General features: G+C 44.9%; 2 protein-coding genes across 7 annotated transcripts in view; both read left to right on the top strand.

Annotated features, from left to right (window-relative positions):
• cpt1a2b (carnitine palmitoyltransferase 1A2b) overlaps positions 1-8102 on the top strand; it is a 52278-nt gene extending 44176 nt beyond the window's left edge. For all 3 annotated transcript variants that reach the window (XM_066643106.1, XM_066643108.1, XM_066643107.1), the window contains exons 18-19: positions 2026-2118; positions 5518-8102. In XM_066643106.1, the coding sequence (XP_066499203.1) occupies positions 2026-2118; positions 5518-5622 (198 nt within the window). In that variant the 3' untranslated portion in view covers positions 5623-8102. The remainder of the gene's footprint in view (positions 1-2025; positions 2119-5517) is intronic.
• Positions 8103-11516: 3414 nt separating this feature from the next.
• The window catches only part of LOC136664979 (uncharacterized), a 36776-nt gene continuing 29437 nt past the window's right edge, over positions 11517-18855 (top strand). For 3 of the 4 annotated variants that reach the window (XM_066642511.1, XM_066642510.1, XM_066642513.1), the window contains exon 1: positions 18561-18827. The gene's annotated coding sequence lies outside the window, so the exon portion shown is untranslated. Of the gene's footprint in view, positions 11647-18560; positions 18828-18855 lie in introns of those variants that run through there. The other variant, XM_066642512.1, reaches the window with a different exon arrangement.

The raw sequence follows: 18855 nt of genomic DNA on the forward strand, positions 1-18855 counted from the left end.
GGGGTTAGTCAAGCCTGGCGAAGAACATCCTCGATGTTCCCAGAGAGAACTGCAGAACCTAGATGACTAGGGTATGCCTCACATCCTCGTCTGTAGGTGGGTAGGGGGCCGGAGACGACGATCCTGGCGTCCGTCTTCTTCCGAGCGGTATCCAGAAGTGAACGGTAGTGCTCCTTCAGGACCTCGCTGCGGCGGGCGGAAGTGTCGTTCGACCCCACATGGAGAACGACGGTGCCGAGGTCCTGACGCTGCCGCTGCCCCGAGGGAAGTTGCCTGGCAACATCCAGGACACAAGCTCCTGGAAGACAGGACACAGTAGTGTTACTTTTTGTGCCTGAGACTCTTAAATGTCTGACTATAGAGTCGCCGATGATAAGAACACTGCCCTGTTTAGCTCTCGGTGCCGGTTCCAGTGCAGGTGAGAGCCAGGAGCTGAGCACCTCAAACCGGTTAGTAGAGATGAAGACTGGCTGTGGTAGAGGGGGAGACGACCTCGGTTTCCCATGCCCACGCTGACGCTCTCAGCTCGGGGCTGGAGTGAAGATGGCCGTCCCGGGGAGCTGCCACGACGGAGGAGCTGGCGTGCCAACGGCCACGTAGGAGGCATCGCAGGCGGCCTCGAGCCTCGTCTTCTCCCGCTGGAGCTCCGTCTGCTTCTCCAGGAGACGCTGAATTCGGTGGCCCAACTGCTCGATCTCCGTGCTGAGCCTGGAGAGAGATCGTTCCTCCACGGTCGCCATAATCAGGAGAGAAGGAGTTATTAATTGAGAGAAGTTATTAATATGAAAACAACAATAATAAAATCATAGTGGTATTAACAGTGTACAACTAACACTAAGTACAACTAATAAGGAAACAGCTTATTTTGTGTGATGGTGTGGGGCGGCATCTCCCTCACTGGAAAAACAAGGCTTGTCATCATTGGAGGCAATCTCAATGCAGAGAGATATTGAGATGAAATTCTGCAACCAGCGGCAATCCCATATTTCTTCAGTCTGGGACCGAACTCCTCCAAGATGACAATGCTCACCCCCACAGAGCGGGGTTTATCAGAGATTACCTCCAGAATTTGGGAGTGGAGAGGATGGGATGGCCTGCCAGCTCCTGACCTCAACCCCATTGAACACTTGTGGGATCAGCTTGGGCATGCTCTTCGTGCCAGAGTGACCCACACAACCATGTTGGCTGAGTTGTGACAAATGCTGGTTGAAGAATGAGAAACAGTCCAGTGTGTAACCAGGCTGGTGACCAGCATGAGGAAGAGATGCCAGGCTGCTGTGGCTGTGTATGGGTCTTCCACACGCTACTGAGGCTCCTGTTTGTTAAATGAATAAAGTGTTAAATTGCCAATGTGTCTTGTTTCTTCAAACTTCAATCATCCAGTCTACTACCAAACACCAAACAAATCAATGGCAGAATAAGCTGTTTGGCTTTGGCAGATAGGATTTGGCCAATTTGTCATGGGTGCATCCCACATACTCAGCTCTACTGCTCATCCCACAAATGCATGTTCTTCACAAATCTGGCACCGTTTCCCCACAAGGGAAATAAACAGGCTTTCCAGCTGTATAAGATTTATTGTCAAGAAGCATTGTTACAACAAAGAAATAGTCTACCAAACACACATTTCCTTACTATTTTGGGCTAAATTTATATTGTATGTAATGAACATTTGGTGTATTAAGTCTACATTTTTAGAAGGATGTCACAGTGTGACAAAATGTTAATATTGTGCTAAATATTGAGATTGATCAATATAGAAAAATGTATTGTAATAACATTTTTGGCCATATCACCCAGCTCTAACAGGAACAAAGATCAGGGCAAGAACGTTACAACTGTGAATTATCTGTCAGTGTTCTGCAGAGCACCAGCATCGAATTAGGATTTTTTAGGAAGCGTTCCAGCGACAAAAAGGGCTTCACATAGACAGAATTCCAAAATTTGGACTGTAGTTTATATTCAGGGTTTTTCGGTCAGTAATAAATCCAGTCTTAGCTAAAACGGTTCGCTTTTGTTTGACAGGTGGCTGATGATGGGTACGGCGTGTCTTACATTATCGTTGGTGAAAACATGGTCAACTTCCATGTGTCCTGCAAACACTCCTGCAAAGACACTGTGAGTATCACTGAGCATCTATCACCACACACTGTTATGAGTATCACTGAACATCTTTCATCACACACACAGCTGTAAGGGTCACTGAGCATCTTTCACCACACACACAGCTGTGAGTATCACTGAGCATCTTTGACCACACACACAGCTGTGAGTATCAAAGAGCGTCTTTGACCACACACACAGTTGTGAGTATCACTGTGCATCTTTGACCACACACAGCTGTGAGTGTCACTGTGCATCTTTCACCACACACACAGCTGTGAGTGTCACTGTGCATCTTTCACCACACACACACAGCTGTGAGTGTCACTGTGCATCTTTCACCACACACACACAGCTGTGAGTGTCACTGTGCATCTTTCACCACACACACACAGCTGTGAGTGTCACTGAGCATCTTTCACCACACACACAGCTGTGAGTGTCACTGTGCATCTTTCACCACACACACAGCTGTGAGTGTCACTGTGCATCTTTCACCACACACACACACAGCTGTGAGTGTCACTGTGCATCTTTCACCACACACACACAGCTGTGAGTGTCACTGTGCATCTTTCACCACACACACACAGCTGTGAGCGTCACTGTGCATCTTTCACCACACACACACAGCTGTGAGCGTCACTGTGCATCTTTCACCACACACACAGCTGTGAGTGTCGCTGTGCATCTTTGACCACACACACAGCTGTGAGTATCACTGAGCATCTTTGACCACACACACAGCTGTGAGTATCAAAGAGCGTCTTTGACCACACACACAGGTGTGAGTATCAAAGAGCGTCTTTGACCACACACACAGCTGTGAGTGTCGCTGTGCATCTTTCACCACACACACAGCTGTGAGTGTCGCTGTGCATCTTTGACCACACACACAGCTGTGAGTGTCGCTGTGCATCTTTGACCACACACACAGCTGTGAGTATCACTGAGCGTCTTTGACCACACACACAGCTGTGAGTATCACTGAGCGTCTTTGACCACACACACAGCTGTGAGTGTCACTGAGCGTCTTTCACCACACACACAGCTGTGAGTGTCACTGTGCATCTTTCACCACACACACACAGCTGTGAGTGTCACTGAGCATCTTTCACCACACACACAGCTGTGAGTGTCACTGTGCATCTTTCACCACACACACACAGCTGTGAGTGTCACTGAGCATCTTTCACCACACACACACAGCTGTGAGTGTCACTGAGCATCTTTCAGCACACACACACAGCTGTGAGTGTCACTGAGCATCTTTCACCACACACACACAGCTGTGAGTGTCACTGAGCATCTTTCACCACACACACACAGCTGTGAGTGTCACTGTGCATCTTTCACCACACACACACAGCTGTGAGTGTCACTGTGCATCTTTCACCACACACACACAGCTGTGAGTGTCACTGTGCATCTTTCACCACACACACACAGCTGTGAGTGTCACTGTGCATCTTTCACCACACACACACAGCTGTGAGTGTCACTGTGCATCTTTCACCACACACACACAGCTGTGTCACTGAGCATCTTTCACCACACACACAGCTGTGAGTGTCACTGAGCATCTTTCACCACACACAGCTTCAGAAATGGGGTTGATGTAAAATTTTGCCTTTGATTTTAAATAAAATATTTAAATATTTATTTAAATATTTTAAATAAAATATTCATTTTTAAAACAGTACAAGAAAAGGCAAAGTAAGACATGAGCCTTTACAATGGGGAAATAACCTATTAGCTGATTTCTGATTTGAAAATAGAAAGGAGAAAAACAAGGGAATAATACAATTCTCTGACGTTTTCTGTGGATGTTGTATAGGGAACAGAAATGTCTTCCTCATTTAACAATACATAACAGTGAACACACACACAAACACACACACTACTGCACTAAAGGCAGTGAGCACATACCCACATTTATTTGTACCTCTTCTGGGCTCTCAATGTTCACAGAGCTGCTGCTTACTAGAACGACTCTGAATCCACACTCTGAGATCAATATAGACACAACCAAAAGATGACACAGCAGTATCTGTCATTGTGTCTCATGATTATGGGAAAGAAAGGGGGTTTTCTTTAAAAAGGGATGTGAGGAAACTTTGGTTTAAAATGGCATGAGTTAACTATGTCAGTATTTCTTAAAACCTTGTTCGTCCCCACAGTCCGGAGACATTTCGCAGATATTTCTGTGAAATATCCAGTACTCTGTTTTCCAAGTATGGTTCAGAGCCATCCCACTGAGCTGCAACTCTGTACGCAGTGAGAGTGTGCCGATGGGTGAATGGAAGGTAGGAAGGAAGGAAAGAAAGTTCCATAGTCATTGCCAAAAATTCAACACAAAAATTTTAAATAATTTAAGGGTGGTAAAATATACAGGATGTTTTCTATGGCTCAGATAGGGTTATCAGTGAACCTCAGGAGCCTCAGAAAGCTCACGCATGGAGCATTGTCCTGTTTCTATTTCCTTCCAGTTTTCTTTTGTTTTCAAATCAGATATCGGATTCCGAGGCATTACCCATTCTCGGTTTTCCCTTTTTTGATTAAAATCATATAGATAACAGGGACACAGACCCACCACATTCTATCAGATACCATCAAGTAGGAATCAGATTTTTACCTTTATTAAGGGCGCACAGTCTGTGAGGAGTTGGTGTGTTCTCCCCATGTCCACATGGGTTTCCTCCGGGTGCTCCGGTTTCCCCCCACAGTCCAAAAACACACGATGGTAGGTGGATAGGTGACCCAAAAGTGTCCGTAGGTTTGAGTGAATGTGTGAGTGTTGCCCTGTGAAGGACTGGCGCTCCCTCCAGGGTGTATTCCTGCCTTGCGCTCAATGATTCCAGGTAGACTCTGGACCCACCGCGACCCTGAACTAGATTAGCGCTTGCAGATAATGAATGAATGAATGAAAGAAAGAAAGAAAAAGAAAGAAAGGGCGCACAGTGGTGCAGCAGGTAGTGTCGCAGTCACACAGCTCCAGGGTCCTGGAGGTTGTGGGTTCAAGTCCCGCTCCGGGTGACTGTCTGTGAGGAGTTTGGTGTGTTGTCCCCGTGTCCACTGCAACCTTGAACTTGAATGAATGAAACTTTATTAACATGCTCTGTGTCCATCTAAAGAGTTAAATTTGCTGCTGAAGTGGAGAACTGTGTCTTGGCCACTTTCCTGGCATTAGTTTTTCCTGTTTTTACAAACGAGCTGCAGTTCTGTAAAACACAACTCCTTATACCTCGGAAACAGTGGGAATACGTCCAGAATAACTGCTTAAACCTGGGATCCAGGATGTTGGTCCACAATTAAGTTTCTCTTAACCCTGCCATTATTACAAAAGTGTTTATCAAGATGATCAAAGTGTAAAACTGAATTGATCCCATTTATGTGTTATGTTTGTGTTCTCAGGACTCTCACAGGTTTGGATCTGAGATTAGACGGGCATTGATCGACCTCATGACCGTGCTGAGCTCAGAACCTACTGGACAATCCCTGGAGAAAAAACAGCTCTGAACAAGAAGAAGGAAAATCAGAGGGTGTTTGCGTGAGAGAGTGAATGTGCAGCATCAGAATAATGCCAAAAATGTTTTAGAAAACACTCCCCACTCCAAAAAAAAGGATGTAGTTATAGTTAATGGGAGATATATAGTGTGATAAACACAATGTTTCCAAATCAAATCTGTTCTCATATTTGTCCATCCATTTTGTATTTGAATTCATATATAATGAGGTTGCATTTTAATGTCTTATTTTCAGGCCAAAGAGTTTCTCACTTGACGTTTGGCTTTGATGTGATGTGAGGGCATGAATTAGTGAGTCACTAGCTCCTGAACAAATGACTGATGTATCGAAGTCACATTCAGGTTTCTTAGTTATGGATTCTGCTCTGTGATTCCCAAACTACTTGGCCTTACTCTGATGCCGTAGTGAATGAATGAGTGACCATAAATGAGAGTGTAGATGAGTTAAGCACTATTTTGATTGAGCTGTATAAGTTTGTCCAGAGGAGGTTCTGTAAAACAGTCTGTGGGATTTCATTGGTTGCTGGGTTCTGAGGAACTGCGTGTTACTGTCAGACTGCAGAAACCACATCCCCTGCAGATTCAGTCACAGTGAAGGTTCATCGTGGATAGAAGCCACTCCACACTAATTACTGTCAATGTACGGTAACCCAGAACTTTTCCGGACATTACCCAGAGGAGCTGTATGAGCGAACACAAATGTCCTAACCGTTCATACTGGACATTACCCGGATTTTATACTACGCTGCGCTGGCAGGAAGAAGTCCAGGTTCTGTCTGAGTGAGCTTTTTTGTGAATAGAGCAGATAATTTCCAAGAGACTTCTCATGTTCCAAACCTAAAGCTGGAACATTTCCAGCTGTGAGAATGTGTGTAACATAGAAAATCTCTGTCTGCATGCTACATGTGTGAAACAGCATCTCTGGAAAATGTTCAGAACTCATTCTCTGGACACTTGGTGGAGTTTATATGTGAAAATAGTTTAAGACCGTAAAAAAAAAAACACGCGCATCGCAGATCAAAGTTGGATCTTGTCAGTGATCAGCTCAATTACAGAACCTCCTCAGGGAAAAACTAACCCAGCTCTGCGAGAGGTACCGAAGCAACAACAATGCAAAAAAACAAAAAAAATGCTACTTTTACTGAAGAAATAGGAGGAGTGGATAAGTGGGCCATTGAGAAAAAATGAAGATCAGACACTTTACAATTTATGACTGGAAGTAAATTTCTCTTTTATCTACTGTCTGTCACACAGCTCCAGGGGCCTGGAGGTTGTGGGTTCGATTCCTGCTCCGGGTGACTGTCTGTGAGGAGTTGGTGTGTTCTCCCTATGTCTGTGTGGGTTTCCTGCGGGGGCTCCGGTTTCCTCCCACAGTCCAAAAAAAAACCCACACGTTGGTAGGTGGATTGGCGACTCCAAAGTGTCCGTAGGTGTGAGTGTGTGAGTGAATGTGTGTGTGTGTCTGTTTTGCCCTGTGAAGGACTGGCGCCCCCTCCAGGGTGTATTCCCGCCTTGCGCCCAATGATTCCAGGTAGGCTCTGGACCCACCGCGACCCTGAACTGGATAAGCGGTTACAGATAATGAATGAATGAATGAATCTACTGTCTGTGACATTTAGGCTAAAACTCTCACAATATGGGAAGGAAGTTCCAGTCCTATTAGGGCACAGTTCTGTTCTCTTCAGTAAAAGGGCTTTTGTGTGAACTGTGGAAGTTCATTTCTGCCACTTCGCAAAAAAAAAAAAAAAGTATCACTAATTAATTTCTTAGACTAATGAGAATATGATCATGATCATTATTCTTATAATTAAATTATTAAATCTTTTTCATGACAATTAATTACTTCCAATTAAATATTAAGGGCCTCTTGTAAGTATGCCTCACTATCTCTTGATTATAAATTATCAATCCCATAATTAATATTAAATGCCAAGTTATCACTATGAGATTGTACGCTATCATTATGAGACGACAAGTTAAACTAATGAGATATAAATCACAATATTAAAATCGTAAAATCTTAAATATTAGAAAGTCAGTTTGAGAAACATTGCTGATTTATATGACTTAATAAATTTGTATATATTAGGGGCAGAAGTGGTCTTCCAAAGAAAACACTGGTGCAAATGCAAATGGAACAATGCAATGCAAAAGAACAATGCAGAGGGAAGCAGTGAAATCGGTCAGTCAGTTGGTCAGTGCACTGTAGATTCCTTTGTTAATTTTATAACAGGAAAATAATAAGTCTTGATGTTATGTTATTAAATACATTGATTGAGTGATTGTATTATCACTGGTTTACATGCTTTGAGAGATTTTCTGTTCATTCTATTTCAACAATGCAATGCTCTAAAGACAAGAAACACAACGTCAATATTTATCTTTGTATTATTTAACATATAACCCACAATGGAGGGCAGCAGCTATTTACCAAATAAATTTAATACCCAACCTCCTTTCTTTCTTTTGCATTATCCTTATGTGGTGATAATTGGGATAGACCACTACAGATGATCCAGAATGCTGCAGCATGCCTGGTTTTCAACCAGCCTAAAAGAGCACATGTCACGCCTCTATTAGTTGAGCTGCATTGGCTACCCTTAGCTGCTCGCATCAAATTTAAATCACTAATGATGGCCTTCAGAGTATTCACTGGCTCTGCTCCCATCTACCTCAATAGACTCTTAAAACCATATGTTAGTGCCCGCCCTCTCCGTTCCTCAAAGGAGCGCCAACTAACACGGCCAACCTCCCCTACAGGTCAGTCGAGGCTATTCTCATCTCTGGTACCACGCTAGTGGAACGAGCTTCCAAGCACGATCAGAGCAACAGAAACCCCCTCCGCATTCAAGAAATCCTTGAAGACCCAGCTCTTCCGGGAGTATCTCTTGCACTGAAAGTCTTTCTTTAATGCACTTATTACTTCCTGGTATATTACACTCCACAAAGGTAATTTGTATAAATTGTGCTGTAGTTTGAATGTTAGATCCTCTTTTGTAAGTCGCTTTGGATAAAAGCGTCTGCCAAATGCATAATTATGTTTTAAGATCATTCTCACAATGTGTTCATATCTCTTTCGGTCCAGTGTATTTTATAAAGACCATAAAGGACTTCACGGAAATGAGTGGGTTTGTGAAAATTAAAACCAGAAGGAACAATAGTCCCAGCCATGTGTTCATGAAGAGAGGCACTGCTTGAGACAGGGTTCAGGCGGTAGGAACAATCCCACCCAAGGCACAAAAAACACAGAATCATCCAATATACGGTGGTCCAGAGACTCCAAAAACGTGCAGGAAAATAGGCAGTCTTGAAAAATGTAAGACCAAACAACATAAAGAGGTAACACAAAATCACAAGACATATCTTGTTGTAATCTCACTGCTTGTTGAGAGCTGCTGGAGCAGTCTTTGTGACCTCAGCTCAGTGCCATATTTCAGGTTAATTAGAAGAGGCTTAAAAGTTCAATTCTGATTGTCACTTGCACTTGCCCTCTCCCACTGACAACACACAGTTGGCCACTCAGTATGAGGAGGAGGCGTCATCAAACACTGCTGCTAAACAGACTGAATTGCACATTAAATTTGCTATGGACTCTCTACACTGTCATATCTACGACTGAGTTTTAGGGCCATGGCGTTGGGGGGAAAATGACAAAAAAAAAAAAAAAAAAAAAAAACAGATTACGAAATTAAAGTCAGAATTCTGAGAATATTCTCTGAATAATTCTGAGAAAAAAAGGTCTATATAATTTCGAGAATATAATCAGAATATGTAGAGAAACACTTTTTTGGTTATTATTTATTATAATATGTAGACAGAAAGACTAACAGTCTGTGCGCCATGAGTGAGTTGTGAAAAGCAGTCAGTGAAGTGAACAGAGTTATTTATTAAACGCATCCACACGATATGACGTCAGTGCATCATTGAGCACAAGGCAGGAATACACCGTGGAGGGGCGCCAGTCCTTCACAGGGCAACACACACACACACTTACATACATTCACTCCTACGGACACTTTTGACTTGCCAATCCACCTACCAACGTGTGTTTTTGGACTGTGGGAGGAAACCCACCCAGACACGGGGAGAACACACCAACTCCTCACAGACAGTCACCCGGAGCGGGACTCAAGCTCACAACCTCCAGGTCCCTGGAACTGTGTGACTGCGACACTACCTCTGGCGCCACCATGCTGACCCTCACAACGCATTATTCCAAGATTGTTTCTCAGAATCTTGTTTTTTTTTGAGAGCAGAGTGGAGCAGTCAGAACTGGCCCTTGTTGTGTTTAATCAGAGGAGCATTAAACACACCTGTTTAAAATTACAGTTTTTTGTCACCAACAAGATTAAAATCTAGGAATATCTGGATATCCCAAAAAACACACAATATCAGTGACACTTCTCGGGCCAAAGGTACAAACAGTGTAATTGTGCCCTCAAATGTTTTTAGAGGGAAGCGTGCTTATTTTTAGAGGACTGATGTTTATAAAATGGTTTACTGTTTATGGTTTTTATGTTTTCTGCAAAGTTCAGTTCAAATAATATGAAACGTCAGCTTGCTTTTTTTATCCCATTTATCCCCAAAAAGGGGTAGGTAGCCATGTTTGAAATATGTTTGGTACAGAATCTCTGACACATCCAAATCTACTAGATGTCAGTATTGTGGCTGTAATTGGTAATGTATTATAACAGTATTGCTTTAAATGCACCTGAATGAGGTTCTATACCCTGCTCTGGGAATTACAAAATGGCACACCAATAAAATTCTATGGGCAAGACTCTTAATGCTACACTCAGCTGCATCTGTAACATTCAAAAATATTCTTATTCACTTGGGGGCAGGAAGTGTCGAGCCATATAAAGTCATGTTCTTCGGGTCCTGACATGAATCCTTGGGTCATAGTCTGTGAGGAGTTTAATGTATTTAATGTGATCACTTCAATCCCTTCTGGGGGTGGAAAGACCTGTTCAACCCTGAGGACCACCAAGTGAACAGATCTGGGGTCAGGATTTCATTCGGCAAGCCCTACTTTTCCCTTCAACAAACCACTATTCATACAAACGGAAGGAGCCAGCTCGGTCACGTAGGCGCTTCACACAACAAATTTAAATTCCACGGCACTTCACCAGAGTGAGAGGAGAGGCATATTTCATTGCCATCCTGTTGTTTTCAGATAAAATCTGAGACTCACCAAAGCCCCTGCCCAATTCTCTCCACCACTTCCAAACACATTCCCATTAATGGGTTTGGAAAATAACACTTTGACACAGCTCCAACTATAAACCCCACAACTGATGAAAACCCACTGGAAAGCTTGTAGTGCCTGAAATTTGATCAGTTGTTTTATGTACTTAAATTAGAACTAAAAGAGCTTGTTGTTAGGTAGTGAAATAACCGTTCCCACGGGACTGAGTGGAAGGACAGGAAACTGGGTCCGCCAATCAAGGATCACTCCAAACTCCAAAATTATTTTCACCCCAAGCGCTTACATTTATTTTATTTACTCCACACACAAAAATAACAAAAGAAAAATAAATAAAAAGGATCATACAAAAAAGAAAAACAATATGCCTGTTTTCTTAGAGTACCACACACTGACTTCACAGCAATCAGTAAATTAAGGTTTGCATAGCCCTCTAGGATAGCTCTCTCCAGCTACCCCCCTAATGACTCTCCTTCTCAGCCTTTTATAGGTTTTGGCCCCGCCCCCTAATTAACTTGAGTCAACCCATTCTCCACTTTCAGGTAGTACATCTTTAAAACGAATTTCTATTACCCTAATACCTAAGATCTAATCCCTAAAAAAAACATACGTATGACATATATTTCATCTTACCGGTAAGTATACTCATACTCATTCAAACTGTTCCCTTCTTTCCTCTACAGGTACCATATTTGATCACCCACTCCCCCTTTTTCTAGTCAACCGAGGGCCCTTCGGCATCTACAAAAAAGGAAGTTGGATGGACCTCTCCACCCCTGACCACGCTACCTGAGGGACAAGCAGAAACAGGTAAACACATTTAAAACATATACATTTTTAACACATGGTCTACTACGTGTTACAGATTTAGTGATGAGGCAGGTCTTAACCTCATCACACTTGTGTAAATCGCTCAACATGTCAGTACCTTCTCACAGTTGTAAGTCGTTCAGTTTGTCTTAGAACCCAGGTCCTCTAGCTCTAAATGACCCCTTCTCAACATTAGGCCACTGACAAATAAACGATCTCAAGTTAATTAAATGTGATTTTTTTAAAACTGAAACCTGGATAGAAAGCAACAATACAGATGTTCTCTTACAATCTGCTCCCACAGACTACAGTTTTAAAGTGTGTGTACAGTAAGCACTAGGTGATGGAATAGCCACCCCATCTAAAAAATGTTTCAATGCAAGTGTGCAGTCTTTGGTGACTTCCATTTTTTTAATATCTAACTACTGTGTTAAAATATGTATTTCAGTTTTTAACATTTCAAATAAGGGGCGGTGGCACAGCAGCTAATGTCACAGTCATACAGCTCCAGGGACCTGGAGGTTGTGGGTTCAAGTCTAGTGTGTTCTCCCTGTGTCCACATGGGTTTCCTCCGGGTGCTCCGGTTTCCTCCCACTCTCCAAAAACACACGTTGGTAGGTGGATTGGAGACTCAAAATTGTCCATAGTTGTCAGTGAATGTGTGAGTGTGTGTTGTCTTGTGAAGGACTGGCGCCCCCTCCATGGTATATTCCCTCCTTGCGCCCAGTGATTCCGGGTAGGCTCTGGACCCACCGCAACCCTGTATTGGATAAGCGGTTTCAGACAATGAATAAATGACATTTCAAATATACAGACCAAAAAGTATCCTACTGAATGTATTGGTGACATTTTTGAGCGGCTTACTATCACAGCAACTGACTTTGATTACATTTGGTGCTTTTAACTGAACAGTATGTACTTATCAGTCATCAGTTCAGATCACTAGAGATTTTTTTACGAGTTGCAGCTTCCAGCTTTTCATTCATCAGCCACCAAGCCAAGGAGTGTTTGAACCTCTTCAAAAGACCATGGCATATTTTTACAACCTTTCATCTTTTCTCAAGTAAATAAATAAATACGATTACTGCTGTAGCCCGGAGATTTTACAGATTGTGCTGGAGGTCTGCATTTGTGTAGACAGGTCTGGCCAATCGGCGCCCTGCAATGTTTAACATACCATTTAACCCCTACTAGGCTCTACTAGGCTGAGTGACAGGGTGAGTGTGTGAAACAGTCCACAGGTGTGAGTGACTGGGTGAGTATGTGAAACTGTCCACAGGTGTGAGTGTGTGAGTGACAGGGTGAGTGTGTGAAACAGTCCACAGGTGTGAGTGTGTGAAACTGTCCACAGGTGTGAGTGTGTGAAACAGTCCACAGGTGTGAGTGTGTGAGTGACTGGGTGAGTGTGTGAAACTGTCCACAGTTGTGAGTGACTGTGTGAGTGTGTGAAACTGTCCACAGATGTGAGTGACTGGGTGAGTGTGTGAAACTGTCCACAGGTGTAAGTGTGTGAGTGACAGGGTGAGTGTGTGAAACTGTCCACAGGTGTGAGTGACAGGGTGAGTGTGTGAAACTGTCCACAGGTGTGAGTGTGTGAGTGACTGGGTGAGTATGTGAAAATGTCCACAGGTGTGTGTGTGTGAGTGACTGGGTGAGTGTGTGAAACTGTCCACAGTTGTGAGTGACTGTGTGAGTGTGTGAAACTGTCCACAGATGTGAGTGACTGGGTGAGTGTGTGAAACAGTCCACAGGTGTGAGTGTGTGAGTGACAGGGTGAGCGTGTGAAACTGTCCACAGGTGTGAGTGACAGGGTGAGTGTGTGAAACTGTCCACAGGTGTGAGTGTGTGAGTGACTGGGTGAGTATGTGAAACTGTCCACAGGTGTGTGTGTGTGAGTGACTGTGTGAGTGTGTGAAACTGTCCACAGGTGTGAGGGTGTGAGTGACTGAAACTGTCCACAGATGTGAGTGACTGGGTGAGTGTGTGAAACAGTCCACAGGTGTGAGTGTGTGAGTGACAGTGTGAGGGTGTGAAACTGTCCACAGGTGTGAGGGTGTGAGTGACAGGGTGAGTATGTGAAACTATCCACAGGTGTGAGTGTGTGAGTGACAGGGTGAGTATGTGAAACAATCCACAGGTGTGAGTGTGTGAGTGACAGGGTGAGGGTGACAGTGAGTGTGTGAAACTGTCCACAGGTGTGAGTGTGTGTGTGTGTGAAACTGTCCACAGGTGTGTGTGAGTGACTGTGTGGAACTGTCCACAGGTGTGAGTGAGTGACTGTGTGGAACTGTCCACAGGTGTGAGTGACTGGGTGAGTGTGTGGAACTGTCCACAGGTGTGAGAGACTGGGTGAGTGTGTGAAACTGTCCACAGGTGTGAGTGTGTGAGTGACTGTATGAGTGTGTGAAACAAGCCATAGGTGTGAGTGACTGGGTGAGTGTGTGAAACTATCCACAGGTGTGAGTGTGTGAGTGACAGGGTGAGTATGTGAAACAATCCACAGGTGTGAGTGTGTGAGTGACAGGGTGAGGGTGACAGTGAGTGTGTGAAACTGTCCACAGGTGTGAGTGTGTGTGTGTGAAACTGTCCACAGGTGTGTGTGAGTGACTGTGTGGAACTGTCCACAGGTGTGAGTGACTGGGTGAGTGTGTGAAACTGTCCACAGGTGTGAGTGTGTGTGTGTGTGAAACTGTCCACAGGTGTGTGTGTGACTGTGTGGAACTGTCCACAGGTGTGAGTGACTGGGTGAGTGTGTGAAACTATCCACAGGTGTGAGTGTGTGAGTGACAGGGTGAGTATGTGAAACAATCCACAGGTGTGAGTGTGTGAGTGACAGGGTGAGGGTGACAGTGAGTGTGTGAAACTGTCCACAGGTGTGAGTGTGTGTGTGTGAAACTGTCCACAGTTATGTGTGAGTGACTGTGTGGAACTGTCCACAGGTGTGAGTGACTGGGTGAGTGTGTGAAACTATCCACAGGTGTGAGTGTGTGAGTGACAGGGTGAGTATGTGAAACAATCCACAGGTGTGAGTGTGTGAGTGACAGGGTGAGGGTGACAGTGAGTGTGTGAAACTGTCCACAGGTGTGAGTGTGTGTGTGTGAAACTGTCCACAGTTATGTGTGAGTGACTGGGTGACTGTGTGGAACTATCCACAGGTGTGAGTGACTGGGTGAGTGTGTGAAACTGTCCACAGGTGTGAGTGACTGTGTGGAACTGTCCACAGGTGTGAGTGACTGGGTGAGTGTGTGAAATTGTCCACAGGTGTGAGAGACTGGGTGAGTGTGTGAAACTGTCCACAGGTGTGAGTGACTGTATGAGTGTGTGAAACTGGCCATAGGTGTGAGTGACTGGGTGAGTGTGTGAAACTCTCCACGGATGTGTGTGTGAGTGACAGGGTGAGTGTGTGAAACTGTCCACAGGTGAGTGTGACAGTGACTGGGTAAGTGTATGAAAATCTCCACAGGTGTGAGTGTGTGAAACTCTCCTCGGGTGTGAGTGACTGGGTGAGTGTGTGTGAAACTGTCCACAAGTGTGAGTGTGTGAGTGACAGGGTGAGGGTGTGAAACTGTCCACAGGTGTGAGGGTGTGAGTGACAGGGTGAGTATGTGAAACAATCCACAGGTGTGAGTGTGTGAGTGACAGGGTGAGGGTGACAGTGAGTGTGTGAAACTGTCCACAGGTGTGAGTGTGTGTGTGTGAAACTGTCCACAGTTATGTGTGAGTGACTGGGTGAGTGTGTGGAACTGTCCACAGGTGTGAGTGTGTGTGTGTGAAACTGTCCACAGGTGTGTGTGAGTGACTGTGTGGAACTGTCCACAGGTGTGAGTGACTGGGTGAGTGTGTGAAACTGTCCACAGGTGTGAGTGTGTGTGTGTGAAACTGTCCACAGGTGTGTGTGAGTGACTGTGTGGAACTGTCCACAGGTGTGAGTGACTGGGTGAGTGTGTGAAATTGTCCACAGGTGTGAGAGACTGGGTGAGTGTGTGAAACTGTCCACAGGTGTGAGTGTGTGAGTGACTGTATGAGTGTGTGAAACTGGCCATAGGTGTGAGTGACTGGGTGAGTGTGTGAAACTATCCACAGGTGTGAGTGTGTGAGTGACAGGGTGAGTGTGTGAAACTGTCCTCAGGTGTGAGTGTGTGAAACTGTCCACAGGTGAGTGTGACAGTGACTGGGTGAGTGTATGAAAATCTCCACAGGTGTGAGTGTGTGAAACTCTCCTCGGGTGTGAGTGACTGGGTGAGTGTGTGTGAAACTGTCCACAAGTGTGAGTGTGTGAGTATGTGAAACTGTCCACAGGTGTGTGTGTGTGTGAGAGTGACTGGGTGAGTGTATGAAACTCTCCACAGGTGTGAGTGTGTGAGTGACTGGTTGAGTGTGTGAAACTGTCCACAGGTGTGAATGTGTGATGGACTGTTGCCCAGAGTGTGTTCCTGCCTTGCGCTTCACTATTCCAAGTAGGCTCTGGATCAACCACAGTCCTGATCAAGATGGCGTGGTTACAGGTGATGAATGAATGGATGAATCTAACACAATCTTGATAAAGGCACCTGTGCAATGTGGGGGTAATTTTTCTAGCAATATTTACCAGCTACGTCCTCCACCTGGTCTGACAGAATAACCAGGCTGAGAGGGTGGAGGGAGCATGTGGTTGGCCTGAGATACAGGAATCTGTTCTCTTTCTCAACTGCTAGCAATGAGACATCCGGGGAATTTGATGGTTATTGTATCTTACAGAGGCCCTCATGGCCCAAGTGATGGGGGAGAAGGAAGATCTTCCTCCTGTTCCGGGGACGGGAATTTTTATTTATTTTTTTGTTACCTCTGTGTACACTTTGGTGGGACGTTATGTAATGTGATAGTTTTAAAGAGGCTCTCCAGCCAGGTGCATTGCCGCATGTTAGTCATGGTTTAGAGATGTTATCTGTTTCCCCACATGGTTCATTGACCTCTAATGCTTTGTTTTCTTTTACATGATCCTGTCAGGTTTAGTGGGTGTTTGTTTATATGTGTGTGTGTTTGTGTGTGTGTGTGTGTGTGTGTGTGTGTACCACCATGCTGGACAGTTTCACAATTGTAGAAGACTGTGTTTTTAATGGAACGTAAAGAGGATTTATTGGAATGAGTGACCCATTGCTCCTTTACATCATCTGAGCCCGTTTGAAGCTGTGGTCAAAAACGCCACTTCTCTTGTGACATGCTGCTGTTAGGGAAACGGATATTGTGGTCGTAACTTCTCCTAAAAGGGTCTTAACTCTTTGGTGCAGGGAAGGGAATGCTGATTGATAGAAGATGTGGTGTTCGGCAGAGGGTGGGGGACGGCGAGGTGTAACTGTGATATTGTTGGTTAATTTATTTTATTTTGTCCTGCCTCTAGTGTGAAATAAAGTAGAGAAGTGGCCATTTAGAGATGGAGCAGAGGAATCAGAAGTCTCTCTGAATGAGTGAGAGAGTGAACGAATGAGAGTGAGTGTGTGAGAGCGTGAGTGTGTGAGAGAGTGAAAGAAATAACGATTGAGTGAAAGTGTGAGGGAGTGTGTGTGAGAGTGAATATGTGAGTGAGTGAGGGTAAATGGGTGAGGATGACTGAGACTGATCGTGTGTGTGAGAGTGAAGGTTTCTGAGTGTGAGTGAGTGAGTGATGTGAGTGTGAATAACGGAGTCTGAGGGTTTATGAGTGACTGAGAATGAGTGTGTGAGTGTCTGAGAGTGAGGGTGTGAGTGTGAATGAGTTAGAGTGATGGTTTGAGTGAGTGTGATTGAGTGACTGAGAGTGAACATGTGAGTGAGGGTTTATGAGTGAGTGACTGACTGAGAATGAGGGTGTGAGAGTGAATGTGAATGAGTGAGAGTGAGAGTTTATGAGCGACTGAGAGTGAGGGTGTGAGAGTAAAACCGAATGAGTGAGAGTGAGGGTTTATGAGTGACTGAGAGTGAGGGTGTGAGAATGAATGTGAATGAGTGAGAGTGAGAGTTTGAGCGACTGAGAGTGAGGGTTTATGAGTGACTGAGAGTGAGGGTGTGAGAGTGAATGTGAATGAGTGAGAGTGAGGGTTTATGAGTGACTGAGAGTGAGGGTGTGAATGTGAGTGAATGAGTGAGAGTGAGTGTTTATGAGCGACTGAGAGTGAGGGTGTGAGAGTGAAACCGAATGAGTGAGAGTGAGGGTTTATGAGTGACTGAGAGTGAGTGTGTGAGAGTGAATGTGAATGAGTGAGAATGAGGGTTTATGAGTGACTGAGAGTGAGGGTGTGAGAGTGAATGTGAATGAGTGAGAGTGAGAGTTTGAGCGACTGAGAGTGAGGGTGTGAGAGTGAGGGTTTATGAGTGACTGAGAGTGAGGGTGTGAGAGTGAATGTGAATGAGTGAGAGTGAGGGTTTATGAGTGACTGAGAGTGAGGGTGTGAGAGTGAATGTGAATGAGTGAGAGTGAGGGTTTATGAGTGACTGAGAGTGAGGGTGTGAGAGTGAATGTGAATGAGTGAGAGTGAGGGTTTATGAGTGACTGAGAGTGAGGGTGTGAGAGTGAATGTGAATGAGTGAGAGTGAGGGTTTATGAGTGACTGAGAGTGAGGGTGTGAGAGTGAATGTGAATGAGTGAGAGTGAGGGTTTATGAGTGACTGAGAGTGAGGGTGTGAATGTGAGTGAATGAGTGAGAGTGAGGGTTTATGAGTGACTGAGAGTGAGGGTGTGAGAGTGAATGTGAATGAGTGAGAGTGAGTGACTGAGAGTGAACGTGTGAGTGAGGGTTTATGAGTGAGCGATTGAGAGAGATTGCGCGAGCTCTGTAGAGTGGAGCGCGCTTATCGAAAGTGAAAGTGAATTGTCAGCGCTTGGAGTCTGTCGGCGGAGCCTCGTGCGATAGCGACGCTACGATTGCGTTTGAGCCGTTGAGCACGCTGGGGGTCGCGGGGGGAGACGTCACTGGATTGCAGAGAGGCTGTAATAATCGGGGGACGAGGCGCGAGCGTAGGGGATTTTTGGCCTGACATTTTGCAGAGAATTGGGGGCTTCCCTCCGCCACTAGGGCGAGTAAAACAGCAGCGCGCAAGAGCCTCGAGAGCGAAAGCAATATGAGTGGCAGAGCAGAGAGCATGCTTTGATGTGCTGCTGCGGACTAAGAGAGACTCAGAGAGTGAATGGAGCTGCGCGCACTAGGACTGAACCTCACTCTTCAGAGGTAAGGCTTTCCCCTCTCTTTACACTAA

The sequence above is a fragment of the Hoplias malabaricus genome, chromosome 13 (genome assembly GCF_029633855.1).
Source record: "Hoplias malabaricus isolate fHopMal1 chromosome 13, fHopMal1.hap1, whole genome shotgun sequence".
Taxonomy (NCBI): domain Eukaryota; kingdom Metazoa; phylum Chordata; class Actinopteri; order Characiformes; family Erythrinidae; genus Hoplias; species Hoplias malabaricus.